This window comes from Lepisosteus platostomus, chromosome 11, assembly GCF_059453375.1.
Source record: "Lepisosteus platostomus isolate fLepPlt1 chromosome 11, fLepPlt1.hap1, whole genome shotgun sequence".
Lineage (NCBI taxonomy): Eukaryota > Metazoa > Chordata > Actinopteri > Semionotiformes > Lepisosteidae > Lepisosteus > Lepisosteus platostomus.
The window spans coordinates 3419112-3433399 of record NC_142621.1 but is presented as its reverse complement, the minus strand read 5'-3'; the positions used below and the strand labels follow the sequence as shown (position 1 = coordinate 3433399).

The window sequence follows — 14288 nt, the reverse complement described above, 5'->3', positions numbered from 1 at the left end:
AAAAACTTTACTTAAACTCCAAAGTCTGAATTCATTTTAGAAAACATCGACAACTGTGGTGAATCATTTTCAAACGCTCCCAAAACTCGTCCGAATCTGACGTGCATAGCGATATTCTACTACTGGAGTTTATTCTGCGGAATGATTCCTTCCCGAGGAGAGGAGAGAGTTACAAACTCGTCTGCGGAAAAACCCAAAAGTTTGATTTTTTTTTCCGTCCCTGTTTTCTTCTTCGCCTTACTTTTTATATTGCGACCGTATTTGAAATAATAGAAAAATCACCGGAAAGCTGTATGTAATAAATGCGCACGGCGCTTACTGGATTCTAAGTCCTATAAACGGCACTGTAACGCACTTTGCGCACAGATGAAAAACGTACGGCGTTTTGAGTGTGTGCGTGTTTGCTCATTAACAGCGGTATTTACACATGGAGAGGACTGGAAATGAAGTAAGCGTATAGGACAGAGGAGTCCGGAGAGGGGAGGGAGGGGGGGATACTAAGCCTTTCTAGTTTGATTGACACGCCAAAGGACCATTAGAAATCTCGTATGTCTCCTCAGGGCGCTCTTTAAAATCCTTCTTCAACCCAAGGCCCGGTAGATGGCAGCTTCCAGATTCTGTTCAATTCGAATACACCAATGGAGAGCGCGACACGCGGACACCGTGTATTCTAGTCAGCAGGACACTATAAGGAGACTCTGACGCTAAAGAACATACAGAACACGGAGGAGGGAAATCACAACTGCGAGACTATTCTAAGCGGCTCAACTTTCTATACAAGCAAAGGACGGAGAGGATACCAGTACGACAGCCCACTCCTTGCTAGGACTGTTGGAACGCAGTGAAAGTAAGGTAGGAACTTTTTTTTGTTTTGGGGTGGGATAAGAGCTTGTGGAATACTTTATACAAAGTCGATGTCACAGACCGGTCGGTGCGTGCGTATGGTTTCTTTGACACTCATAGATGGTACAGGATGCGGGTATCGTAAAGAAAGTAGTGGCCATCTGTTAAACAGCTCGATCGGGTGAGTTTAAACAGCACATTACAAAGCGCTCGAAATATTACTCCTAGACCATCCAGCTCCAAAGCGCCCGAGTACCGCTGGGACTGCGCGCTCTGTTAACTCGCGAATCGCGAAGAGAGAAATAAAAAAAAACACCCCGCTGCTTCAAAACCCATAGTATTAAAAATACGTTTTTGATTTTTTTTCTCTTGATCGGTCCGAGGTCTCCCCCCGGTCTCTCGCGACGCTCGGATCAGACACTTGCGCCCCCAGTTTTTTGACAGATCAGAATAAGTAATGGGAGAGGTGCGGGGAGCCCAGATTGGCGCTGGCTGTAGACCAAGCGAGTCGCCCAAGGGTGAGGGGCCTTTTACAATACTTTTTTTTTTCTCATTTAACCGGATCAAAGAGTAACACTGTAAATTCATGCCGATTAACATAATGACGCTTTAACAATCGAGCAGCTTGGTGCTCCACTGCCGCGGGGCGTGCAGGGCTTAGACTCCAGGGTTGCGTCCAAAGAAAAGAAAAGTTTATTATTAGCGGAGTGTTCATGCGCTGCAGCTGACGATGTCATAATAATAATAATAATAATAATAATAATAATAATAATAATAATAATAATAATAATAATTTACCTATCTGCAAAACGACTTACTTCCAAATATATTTTATATTACTGTGTGTTGCATGTGTGTGTACCTAGGGAGCTGTGTCGTATTTGAGGAGACGTTAGACACTGATTTAAACGTTCTAACATTTTACGGGGGATTTTCCGAATCGATCGCTTTGCATTTTTTTTTAAAGTAGCGTATCTATTTTGCGGAACTGAAGCACAGCGTTTTACACGCGGGGAAAGAGCTGCACGCTGCAAGTTCGCGTCAGCGCCGATGATAAATGAAAGACGCCGCAGTCGAAACCTATTTGCACCTCCATTAGATGGGGAACCAAGTGGGGATCAGCATGCATATTTTACAGCACAGATCTCATGCATCTCCGCCACACGAAGCCCTCGGGCAATAGGGTAGGGGCCAGGAGAAAGAGAGGGAGAAACGGCTTCCATTCAAGTCAAACACTTGGGGAGAAAAGTTAATGTTTAGCAAAGCACCTTCTGTCCAGGCGCAATACAGTTATTCCCTTTGCGCAATGGCCACTTCTGTCAGCCGCCGCCGTGACTTATTATTATTATTATTATTATTATTATTATTATTATTATTATTATTAGGCTGGAAATGAGCGCCGTAACTGACGGAGAATCGGAGAAAAACTCCTGGGTGAATCTGAAGAGAGGGAGATGGGAATTTTGGTTTCCTAGGCAGACTTATAGTTAATAGGATCTAAATCTGTATACCGGGACACCTGTGCTGCATATCCGGAAACAAAACTGATCAGTCCGACTTTTTGTAGGTTTACCGTCTTAAGACAATTTTCCTTCGGCAGTGTATAATAACATCGGTACTGTCATTCTCCAAAGAGAAAATCCCAAATGCCTTTAGCATGGGATTTGTTCTGGAATATGTATGTTGTCAGTTTGATTTGTACATGTTTTTTTTTTAATCCTCAATCAATTATATGGCAAAGAGCAAACAAGATATATATATATTTTTTTGTTTTGCTCCAAAAGCGACAATGTCTCCACATTTTAATTCCAGTCTGTCCAGCTCCTGGGGAAGGTAATGAAATTTGACTGTCACTGCTAACATGACGTGAACGTAAACGGTTTACACAAACACTACAAAAACCATATACCGTGTGTTAGATGTGGAAAAGATCTTTCCTGGTACACTGGACCGCCTCGGTGTTTCCTCTTAGACATGTAAGTAATAGGATGACTATTAAACAAGGTACTCAATCGCATTTTACCGCAGAAATCATTGAACAAATTTGAATGAATTTTTTAATGGTAGAAATTAAAGGTTGCTATTTTAAAGCTTTGTGGTTTGGTGGCGAAACAAATATCTCTTATTAAGTTATTTTAAAGATATACAACCGTACAACAAGCTTATAAGCACTTAATGGATGCGTAGAAATAAATGCGTCACAATTCTGGAATTGTATTTGTGCCATTTTCTGTTAATTAAAGGCTTGATAAATAAAGGAGGCTTTATATCTGAATAGGATTAGACCAGAAAAATTTACACCGTGGCTTATGGTGTGACAGAGAGTATTGAAAGCAATTAGTGGAAATCAAGAGTTAATTGAAAACATCCCTACGCACAATTACAGGTTAAATTCAATTACTACAATCTGTTATATAACAGACTTATATTATACAAACCCTTACCAAAAGAAAGATTAATGACTTTTATTTTGTTGTGTTATTTTTTTTGGCTTCCGATTACCCTGATGCATTCACCCAAACTGAAATATTGCGGGTTTGGCTACTATTTAAAACAGTGGTTAGATTTAGGACTTCGGCTTCTTTAATAATAATTGTGATGATAATGAACAGCAGATCGTCTTTCCAGTGTGCCTGCTGACATAAATTCTAGCATTTGTTAACCTTAATGAGCCGTGTGTTATTTAAAAGAAATATCACAAGTTGCGTTAAGTGTATGAAAATCTGCTTCCCGCTGTTCCTCTAAGGACTATTTTGAAAACGAGATTATTTCCATGGGAAAACGTTGAATTGCCACCAAGGAAAGCTTAAATAAATAAATTAAAGCCCTTATAATTAATTATAGATGTATTTATTACACTTCCCCCCCAATATTTTGGTTATTAAAATAATTAATATATTCATGAATACAAACAATTTACAGTATGGTCTTTAAGACACCGATATAACATCAAATGCCCTTGTTATGCCCGTGGGAGGTTTTCAGATTTGTTTAATTTAAAACAAAAACTCTGTTGTTAACATTTACATTCCAGTGAGGACATTGTTTCTAATTGTCTCTCACCCCAAACCTGACAGACCGCTAAATATCTCTATTAATGCAAATTAGCAGATTTGAATATCCCGTTCCTTTTGGGGACTGAGACGGAATTAATTAAAATCTAATTATTAAAATTAAAAGCAATAAGAACACACCGTTTTAACGTAGCAAAAAAAAAAGAATTATTTAGCACGAACCGATTCTTGGATTTTTGATATATGTTTTAAGGTAATGACTGATTTTAAAACACACTAGTTTACAAAAACGGTAGTGGAATTTAAGACGAACCAGACTGTTTCTGGTCGATGTGCTCTGGGCTCTTCACTTCGGTGGCGGGCGAGGGTGTTCCCCCTTAATGTGTGAAGCGTTTTGGGGTCCTTTGTGATGGATAGCGCTATATAAGGGCCAAGCAATAATAATTAGCAAACAATTAAAAAACTATAAATGAAGTAAGGAATAAGCGAGATAGTTGCAGGCCTAAAACTACTGTATCAAATACGCCTTAGCGAAAGTCCTAATAGCCACTGCAAATACGTTTAACATAAAAAAAGATATTATTTTACTTGAATGATACTAAGCATGTTTTAACGGGTTGCACGTTCCCTGTTATGCATGTATATAAATAGGAAAATGACAATTTCTAAAGGAAATACTTCGAACCAGCCGGCGCCCATCCGCGGGTCTCCAGACACCAAGCAAGCGAGGGAAGACTTGCACGTTTTCCTCGGGGTCCTTTCACAGTTCCAGCTGCTTGATGCTCTAAGATATTCGTTTTTGCCGAAGACCATGATAGTAATACATATCTAATCATGTCCTGCAGCGCTGGAGCAAATTCTACCTCGGAAAAAAAAACAGGCCCCTAAAACTCCTGCAAGAACTGTTTTAAACCGGTTCTTTAAAGAAGTGGGCTGTTCGCAGCGGAGACGAGGGTGTCTGAGTATCTTGTACGAGACTACGTATGGAAATCGTCTTCAAGATGCTTGTTTCGTTTTGGCTGTGATCTAATTTTCTCGCATTTCGATACTTCGTGAAGTTCAGTTGGGCCAGTTAATGCCCGCACTGAGTCGGGTGTTTCATCTGTTTTTGATTTGCTAGTCTAGAGATGCCCTAGATTTTAATAAGCGAGTTCGCTTCTTACAGCGGTATGTCTTATACAAACAGGTGCATTTAACGCTGTCTGTCATCACCGCAATGGCTATTAGCTCATTATTATTATCATCGGTAGTGGTGTCATCGTTCACACTTGATTTTTTTTTTAATTTAAGATTTATTTGATTTCACTTCAGCTGGAGATTCTTTTATTTTTCTACGACTGTTTTATTTAAAAAAAGGAAAAACATTAAGCGGGATGACAGGTGAGGCATATATCACCAGGATGGAAATAGTACGCAAAACAGTCCGCAATATATATAAATATATAAATATATTGCATTGGTTGCGAGTTCTCATAGGACCGATGCCCGCGATCAGCTTGAAGTGGACAGAAAGGGAAAGTTTCACATAAACTCTTCAAACGATTGAAATTCTTTCAAATGCACTTAATTATTTTGAGTGAACGGGAATACCAGCTTTGATCTGGAATCCTGGCGTGTCCGATAAGCGCTCTTACCACAGATACTTAAAAATAAATTGAATAGCTTTTTAGCAATTTTTGTTTCATGTTTTTGTTATTTAAAAAAATAAGGTTTAGGGGGATTTAAAGGTACTGCAATCACGAGCAAATGGAGTGATTAAATTATTTCTAAAAGCATCAGTCACACTACATTAACTGAAAGAGAGCTAATTATCCCAATTAGAAGCCTGATTTATAATTAATGGCTTGGGCCAAGTAATAATTGGATGTTAATGGATAACGGTTTTGTCAGAGAGAGAGGGAGGGAGAGAAAGAAAGAAGGTTTAAGCTGTCTCTCGCACTGTCCCAAAAGGCGAGCTGCCTGCTTTGCTTTTGCAACCAACAAAACGTTATTAGCCGATTCATTGCAAACAATTAAAAGGACGTCAGCTCGGGGGGGATTTGCTGGAGATGCAACCTTCAGCCTCGGGCTCCGCATGAGAGCTGAACTTGCCGTTGGTGGGCTGTTCGCTCCCGGGTCAGCGACAGGAGGCGGCCCGAGAGCACAGGGCGAAGCGGGGGTACCAGACGAGGGGGACGGGGCAGCGACAGCAGGCGACTTCGGTGACGCGTAGGCCCGTTCTGGGACACCCCTCTCAATGGGAGGCGCTGTTGAATCACAGTGAACCCAGAAAAGAGACACCGTTTTAAGGGAGTGGGGGGTGTACTTTAACGTAGCAGTAGAAGATAATCGCCGAAAAGCAACAACAACAAAACAAAACAAAACAAAACAAAAAATCTTAACACGGAGAGGTGAAATAAAGTTATGTTTTTTTTAAAGTTAAGATATTCATCATTGGGACGTAAATTATTACACACTTCACAGTTGGAGGAGGTGTTGTATTAAAGTACCTAAAAATCTATTATTTTGTAGGTCTGGTGAAATTAAAGGCGCTCTTGGCGAGGACTGGCTTGCCTGCCTGCTTAATGATATATAAAGACGGTTTAACAACAGTAAGCACAATTTGTCTTAAAGAAGGATAGGCCACCCTCTTGATAAATTACTTTTTAATTTCAACACCAGCAAAAAGTGCTTGCGTGTGGTATTTCTAATATTTCAGTAATTGTGGGTTTTTTTTTTTTGTATTAAGAAAAAGGCATTTCGACCGGTCGTGCTGATGGTGAAATTAAGAAAGCGTTATTGCACAGGGAGACGGGCGCGGCTGCAGTCTGTCGTCAGTGAAGAGAGCGACACTAACGCCGCTGAACTCGGCCGTCTCACTGGGGGTGATAATCTGTTTATTTTAAAAACAACAACATTTCACACACCTGAAACGTGCAACTCTAGCGTTACACAAACCCCTTCGATTACAGTCAAAAGCTCGCATGTTGCATGTAAAGAGCCAAGATGCCTAGATTTGTCGTTTTCCACATTTTGTATAAAACCCGCTCTAATTTTAGCCTTTTGAGGTCGGACCTACAGCGCACCGCTTCTCTCAGTGCCTCAGCCTGAGTGTCTGTGTTCGCCGGGACCACACTGCTCACTCCGCTCCTGAACTGTTTTTAAGCTTCAGCCTCGTCTTTAATTATTTTTGTGACTGGTCACTTCATATAACTGTTAAAACGATTAACTGAGAAGGGAGGCTCAGTGATGTTCAACGCGGGGGATCTGGAAGTTAAGGCGCAGATAAAGCTCCGAATTGTTTTTGTTGGTTTTTTTTTTATATTTCTGGCGAGTGCGTGGAGGGTTTATGTACTGGGGTTGTTTGATTTACAAGGTCGTACTTGGCGTCTCCTTTTCTTTGTCGCCCTGAAACGTACCTGTTTCCTTGTCTGCCAGGCGCCAGGCACCATGCAGCACTATGGAGTGAACGGGTACTCCCTCCACGCGATGAACTCCCTGAGTGCAATGTACAACCTGCACCAACAGGCGGCGCAGCAGGCCCAGCACGCCCCTGACTACAGGCCCTCAGTGCACGCTCTCACCCTGGCGGAGAGACTGGCTGGTAAGAGACAGCAGCACACACGGACGGCACAAGACGAGTTCTCTCTTGCTCTATTGACCTGCTGAAAGCGGTATTTGGCGATTATTTCGTGATTAAGGATGGCGAGTTGTCTGTATAATAAAGGGATTTTGGAAGGGGATGTGCAAAGCAAGCCCCAATTTCTGTTCAGTGTCCCCGCTCCTTTACGACCAGTGCACAGGTGGCAAAATACGCCTGTAGTAGTTTTCCAGGCTGTAGCTCGGGTTCGCTTGCACAAACTGGGGTACAGTCCCTCACGGTCACAGGGGCTCACAGCCTGGATTGTCCTGGATACTGTCCTCAGTCTGAGATTTCCGACGTTACTCGGTAGCCCGGATTCCAGGCTGTGAGGGAAGAGCAGAGTGGGGAAAAGTTAGACGGGGAAACCAGTTCCTGACCTGTCCATTAATTAAACATGGCCACCGGTCTCTTCTCTTCCAACGGCTGTACATTCCAAGACATCATCCTCGAGGCGCGCTACGGCTCCCAGCACCGCAAGCAGCGCCGCAGTCGCACCGCCTTCACCGCCCAGCAGCTGGAGGCTCTGGAGAAGACCTTCCAGAAGACCCACTACCCCGACGTGGTGATGAGGGAGCGCCTGGCCATGTGCACCAACCTCCCCGAGGCCCGCGTGCAGGTGCGCCCCGTGCCGGCCTGATGCGGCCCAGCCGAGCGCACGCAGACAGGAGCGTTAGAGCTCTGTAGAAGCCTTCGTCCGAGGCAGCAAAGCAAGAGGTGAAGGATGGCTCGCTGCCGAAAAGAAAAGAGCCACAACGTTTTCGGCTGTGGAGCCTTCTTCGGGTCCCGCAGCTGAAACGTTGGGTCCCTTCTCTTTCCTTTTCCGCAGGGAATAAACCTCTACCTGTTCCTTTTCGGCCTACGCATGCAGACGCAGCTCCCGACTCGAACGTGCTCTATCCAAGGCAGTGTTTGTGTCAACTTTAGCAGATTGTTGTTTGAGTGAAGAAATCTGAATAATATGCAGTGCATACGAGTAGAACAACCGTGCCCAACGTGGGATTTGAGCCCACAACCTACAAATTACCAGTTCAAAGCCCTAACCACTTCCCCACACTTCGAACTAATTTGGGTTCTTTAATTGTTTTCTGCTGTCAAACCTCGTTGGAGGTTGCCTTTCAACTATTGTGGTTTATGTGCAACTTAAAATATGGCAGATATTGTCACTCCGGCTTCCCAGTAGAATAAAAAGAACCTTCAGAAGTTCTAATGAAGCAGCTCAGTTTAATCGGGGGGGGTTCGATGACGTATTGAACGCAGCAGGAACATAACCCCAGCAGGGGTGAACCTCAGTATTGAGGCTGTGAACATGATTTTGCTGTTTTAGCGGACGCGGCGACACGTTCATAAAGAGCACGAACTGAGCCCCCAGCGGGGATTTCTGTTCCCCCAGGTGTGGTTCAAGAACCGTCGCGCCAAGTTCCGGAAGAAGCAGCGCAGCCTGCAGAAGGAGCAGCTGCAGAAGCAGAAGGAGGTGGCCGACGCGGGGCCGGAGGAGGGCAAGGGGGAGCCGCCCGCGGCCGCCGCCTCCGAGGCCCACAACCCCCCTTCCTCTGCCTCGTCCTCCTCCTCGGAGGCCGAGCGCCCGCCGCACCCTCTGGCCGCGGAGATGAGCGTGGAAGTGAACGTCACCTCGGCCGAGCAGTCGGGCAGCGAGTCCGCGGCAGAGGAGCAGACAGACGAGGGGGAGGAGCTCAAGCAACACAGGGAGGAGCCAAAAGGCGACAAGAGCCACGCCCCTGGCAACAAATCCCCACCGTGCAAACGCATGAGTCCCAAAGCAGGTGAGTCAAGACCGTTACGTCCTGGGGTCACGTTTATGGACCCACAATTATGATTACTGCCTAAAATGAGTGTTTCAGTGAGCCATTCGGGTAGTCCGCCATTTATCTGAACTTCAAGTTTCTCAGAATGTTTTGCTTCCCAAAGTAAGCCAAGAAAGTTAAATGGGCAAATCCTGGAAAACGTCTTTAAGATCACGCTGTCTAATATCAGGCTGCACATAAATACACTGCAGCAAATAGAATTTTCCAGTTATAATGTGTTGAGCAACACATAACGTGTAGGTTTATGATCACTCAGATTGGAATAAAATCCAAGTTTCTTACAGTATTCCATTTATCGTCTCTGAAGCTTGCCCTTCTGATTTTACAATGCCCAAGAAGCACAGTCAGCACTATTCTATCTACTACAGCGCCTTCATCGTTTAATTGTCTTTCCATTTTTCCAGACTCTCCTCTTAGTTCTTCGGCAATCCCATCCTCCAGTGGTGTCAGCAGTGGGATGGCACAGAGCCACTCATATTCCTCGTCCCCGCTCAGTCTCTTCCGCCTGCAGGAGCAGTTCCGCCAACACATGGCAGCCACCAACAACCTGGTGCACTACTCTTCCTTTGACATGGGCACACCCTCCTCCATGCCTTACCTAGGCATGAACGTCAACATGGCGGCACCGCTGGGCTCCCTGCACTGTCAGTCCTACTACCAGTCCCTGTCTCACGCCCAGCAAGTCTGGAACAACCCCATCTTGCAGGCGTCAGGCAGCCTGCCCAGCCTTAACAGCAAGACCACCAGCATTGAGAACCTGCGGCTCCGTGCCAAACAGCATGCCGCCTCGCTGGGCCTGGACACTCTGCCCAACTGACCTCCTGCGCCGTGGTCACCTGCCCTGCCTTCCCTGACCTGCCCTGATACCAGTACTCCCGAATCCAGGACACGTGCCCAGGCTTTTGGTCCAGATCTCTTGCATCTGTTCACTTAACACTTAGGGCTTAACACTTGTCTTTGTTGTCTGAGGAAGACCTAATACACAACCAACTGCTTTCAAAAGAAACCTGCGTTCCATTGATGCATACGACAGCGGACTTAACAAAAGCTGTCTGACTCGTCCTTGCCGTTTCAGTGCTTTGAATAGTAATGCTTAAACAGTACTAAAGACACTCCGTGAGAATGCACTGTTGAGACATCAATGCTCCTGTTCAGTGTCCAAGGCTTGACCTAGATTCTGCTACCACATCTAGGTCTTCTTGTGAGACAGACATAGTTTGCCCCTCTGAAGACACAACTGAGAGTTTTAGTGAAAAGAAGTCCCTATCAAGTCCACAAAAGATTATAAGGACTGCAGTTCTTTTCGAAAAGGAAATGAGTAACTATATCAATGAAACCTAGAATGTTTAAAGCAACTGCTACCATTAGCAAGTATTGGAAACCAAGAGGACTGATGTGATTGAAACTCCCTCAGGCACAGCTGCATCTACAATCAGAAGGGAGAGGGAGTCGTTTCAGTCCCACTATCTGTTGCTCTTGAGCCGGCTCGCCCTGAACAGAGCTCAGCACGGTTCCATCTGCTCTTCTTCCTGTCCTCAACTGTCCAGAATGTGACACAATGACAATGTGTGGACTCACACATCAAGGACCTTTCCTGCTTTGTAAATAGCCTACTCTGTTAGTTCCCATTTCTCTGGTCAGTGTTTTAAAGTCAGTGTTGCCTTCTGTGAAGAAGACTGTGAAAACAAATATTTAATTATTTTTTCATTTCAACATTGTAATCTGAGACAAAGGGAGAAAGAGGATGCATAAGACACAATAAAACAAGAACCCAGATTCTTCAACAACAATTATAGTACAAGCACCAAGCTCTTATTCCAGATACATCCCAATTAACTTTATGCACGTGTGTAATTTATCCTCAGAAATGAAAAGTGTGACTCTGAGCCATGTATATTAAGTAATATCCAAGGTTATATGTGACTAAAATATCTAAAATCCGAGATAAAATAGGATGTAAGGGACAGTATATAACTTGATGATGTAATAATTTTTGACGACCAAACATATAGATGGTGAATACGTTCTGTTTAATGACATTTTCACATGCAATGCAGTGCTGTAATGCATGGTGATTCCCATGTACTTAACATAAAGGTTTCCACCTCACCTAACCCTCAGCCTTTATGAACATTTCTAGATTCTGTATGCTTACTGACAAGCTAGAGGTTTAAATGAAAATTGAATCACACCCTTGAGACAGTGAGGATAGCCTTATGAAGTCTGTCAGCTGCGGTCCTACCCTCAATGATTTGATTGGTTGTTCATCTAGTCTATTTAATGCAATCAGACTCCTGGAGTTAATCACCTGTTCAATTTGGATTTTACTGTATGATTATATCTGCTCACCTGACAAGCAGTGTGGTAAATACATGGTAGATCTTAGGTTAGATGGATCACGCAGCACTTCCTGTGGGAATGTGAACTTCCCCATCCGAGCACTTCCAAAGTATCCAGAAGTGAATCTGGATCCTGCCCTTCTGCTCCTTTTGTTGAGGATTCTGAATTCTTCCTTTAAAATAATGTAAATTATTTTATATGTACATAAAGAAATAAAAGCCTTTATTTGTAAATGTAAACTGGTAAGGGATAGGCCTGCTTAAGGCTCTCATTTGTCTGTAGCTTGAGACAAACCTTCGGGATGGCGGATCCAAAAACAAACTCCCAAAGTCAGATTGGACTGAGTCGGCATCCGTCTGCACCTTAACTGGCAAAGCGATCAAATCTCCAAATGCCGTGGTCTGGGTGTCTATGTGCGTCTGCTAAGCCGTTTTCATTGTGGCAGTGATTTTAGAGAAGAGTAACCACAATTAATCCCCAAGTGCCACCACACGAAGAAGTGGATTTGAAATTTAAATGGCAAACGACTGGGATTAATTACGGTTTTCCTAAATTGGTTAAGTAGGTTTTAAAAGTGATATGTCAAAAAATCTCCAATAAAGCGTTGTTTGAAGACATTTATACACAGTCGTCCTCTGACCTGTATTGTTTTTTTTCTGGGGTGTCTTTAGCCAGGGGAAGGGTCTGCAAGCTATGTCTTGAAGACGCCGCAAGGTAAGAGACTGGGGGCATCGGCTCCAGAGGAACACACTGCTGCCTGGCACACAGAGGCACCCTGAAGCCTGATGCCAACCAAACCGACTGCTCTCAGCTGTTAGCTCACCTGTCAGCATGCCTCTGTTCTTATATAGAGCAGGTTCACTGTGACTATGGAAGGATTACACTATAAATACCACACAGATATGTATTAAACTTCTCTACAATGCCTACAGTTTTTTAACTTGCATGTGAAGTGTGAGTATAAAATAACATTCTTGAGTTTTGCCATTCGAATACATCACTCAAAATACTGTACAGATATTTACTGCAGTAAATGACAACACTGGTGACTACATGTGCGTTCGTGTGTACTTCCAGTGCAAGAACAGTGTGATTACAAAAAATAACAAAGAAAGCACAGCTCCAAAGCCTTTGTGAGCTGCACATTACTATCATGTAAACTGCAAGAAAATCAGACTTGGAGAAAAGTGAAAATGCACTTAAGTTTTATTCCTGTCATCTTGTTCAATTTACAAATTAGTCTTAATTACAGTGAACTGAGGCTTGCTGCTTCTCTTCCATGTTTGTATAGAGCAGTGATTCGAAACCTTTTTGTACCGAGGACAAGATCCTCCTCCTTTGAGGGCAAATTAGGCTAAAAGTCAGTCCATAGCAGGAATGCAATTCAGTCAGTCACATTACTGTAAGGTTACTGCAGAGGCCTGTCAGAATTGCTTGAGAGACCACTGGCAGACAATGAACCAGGCTTTGAAAACATGGGTATAAGTAACTCCAGCAGCCGAATTGTACCTTAATGTGTCCATTCTCTTTTCTTCTTGAGGAATTTAAAGAGCAAATTCTCCAATTCAGAGTGTAATGCAAAAAAAAAAAATCTCTTGCAGGCTGCTGTTTTCTTTCTCCACTGAGAGGTATTGAAACCGCAACAAAAGCTACTGGTTCCAATGCTCAGTCGTTGCATTTCTAATGTCTTTCAGTATAGGAGAGCCTGTGCTGAATCAGCTTTGTCCGAACAGAAGCTCACACAGATGCACCCACCTTCTCACTGTGAATCCCCGAGAAACCTGTGCTTAATGAGAACGCCAGAGATGGGACAGCGACACCCACTCAGCTAACAAGATTTCTACCAGTCTGTCAGCAAGAACAACAGGCACTCCGGAGGCTATTCAACGTATTCAGCGAAGTCTTCACCCCACCTTAAGCCAGTGCACATCAGATTAACCTCTGTCGTGTTACTTAACCTGATTTTATCAGAAGACAATTTTGTGCACCAGCTTTCAGTGTTTATCTCTCATGTTATAGCCCGCTTCCCTGCATCAGCGCACACAGTGACCCCAGACACGCCACTGTCCTGCGGTCATGGCCAGTCTCGGCCACAGGCTGCACAACACACACAAAGCCAGTTGTCATGGTGCTAATGCAGTAACATTAGGACTGAAAGTGTCCACTGCATTCTCATGTGACAAAAGCACTGAATTAAACATGGGCGAGGTAACACATAACACTTTCATAGATTTAAAAGAACCCAGTTTTAGGTATTCTCACCCCTTGGGTCTCCGAGATGTAGGCCTCCATGTTTCAACAATCAAACAGCCCCAACCACAGCCATCTTTTAAAATACACAAAAATCATCAAATGCATTCAAATCAGGTCTGTGATCAACATCCGCAGCCCTGGCAAAACCAATCCAGACCAAGATGCATGTGGTGCACATATATAATTTTACCTATTCGTTGGGTTTTCAAAATCTGTGATTCCTTATTTTTGGGGGAAAGTGTTTTACTCAAAATCAGAGTGTTTTACTAGTTCTTTAAGTCAAGAACTCTCATCCGGGGCCCCCAGATGAAGGGGAAAAAAAGGGCAAAATTGACTTGCTTGCTCCTTCTTCTTTGTAAAGGTGGATCTACTGCCAGCTGGTCCCCTGACTGT

The 14288-nt window shown here is 43.8% G+C and overlaps 1 protein-coding gene across 2 annotated transcripts; it reads left to right on the top strand.

Annotated features, from left to right (window-relative positions):
- The first annotated feature begins 563 nt into the window (after positions 1-563).
- Positions 564-12265, top strand: LOC148651776 (diencephalon/mesencephalon homeobox protein 1-A-like). 2 transcript variants are annotated; one of them, XM_088597895.1, is made up of 5 exons: positions 564-847; positions 7275-7440; positions 7917-8095; positions 8870-9260; positions 9707-12265. In XM_088597895.1, the coding sequence occupies exons 2-5, from the start codon at positions 7287-7289 to the stop codon at positions 10117-10119; spliced, it is 1137 nt and encodes a 378-aa protein (XP_088454021.1). In that variant the 5' UTR covers positions 564-847; positions 7275-7286; the 3' UTR covers positions 10120-12265. The 2 variants fall into 2 exon arrangements, with proteins under 2 accessions (XP_088454021.1, XP_088454020.1); XM_088597894.1 differs by having other exon boundaries at positions 564-852.
- The last annotated feature ends 2023 nt before the right edge of the window (positions 12266-14288 follow it).

Excerpts from the sequence above, each read along its gene's own strand:
- LOC148651776 (XM_088597895.1), top strand. The coding sequence starts at position 7,287 with ATGCAGCACTATGGAGTGAACGGGTACTCCCTCCACGCGATGAACTCC. Across the intron at positions 7,441-7,916 it reads CCTGGCGGAGAGACTGGCTG|ACATCATCCTCGAGGCGCGC; the intron begins GTAAGAGACAGC and ends GTACATTCCAAG. Across the intron at positions 9,261-9,706 it reads ACGCATGAGTCCCAAAGCAG|ACTCTCCTCTTAGTTCTTCG; the intron begins GTGAGTCAAGAC and ends CCATTTTTCCAG.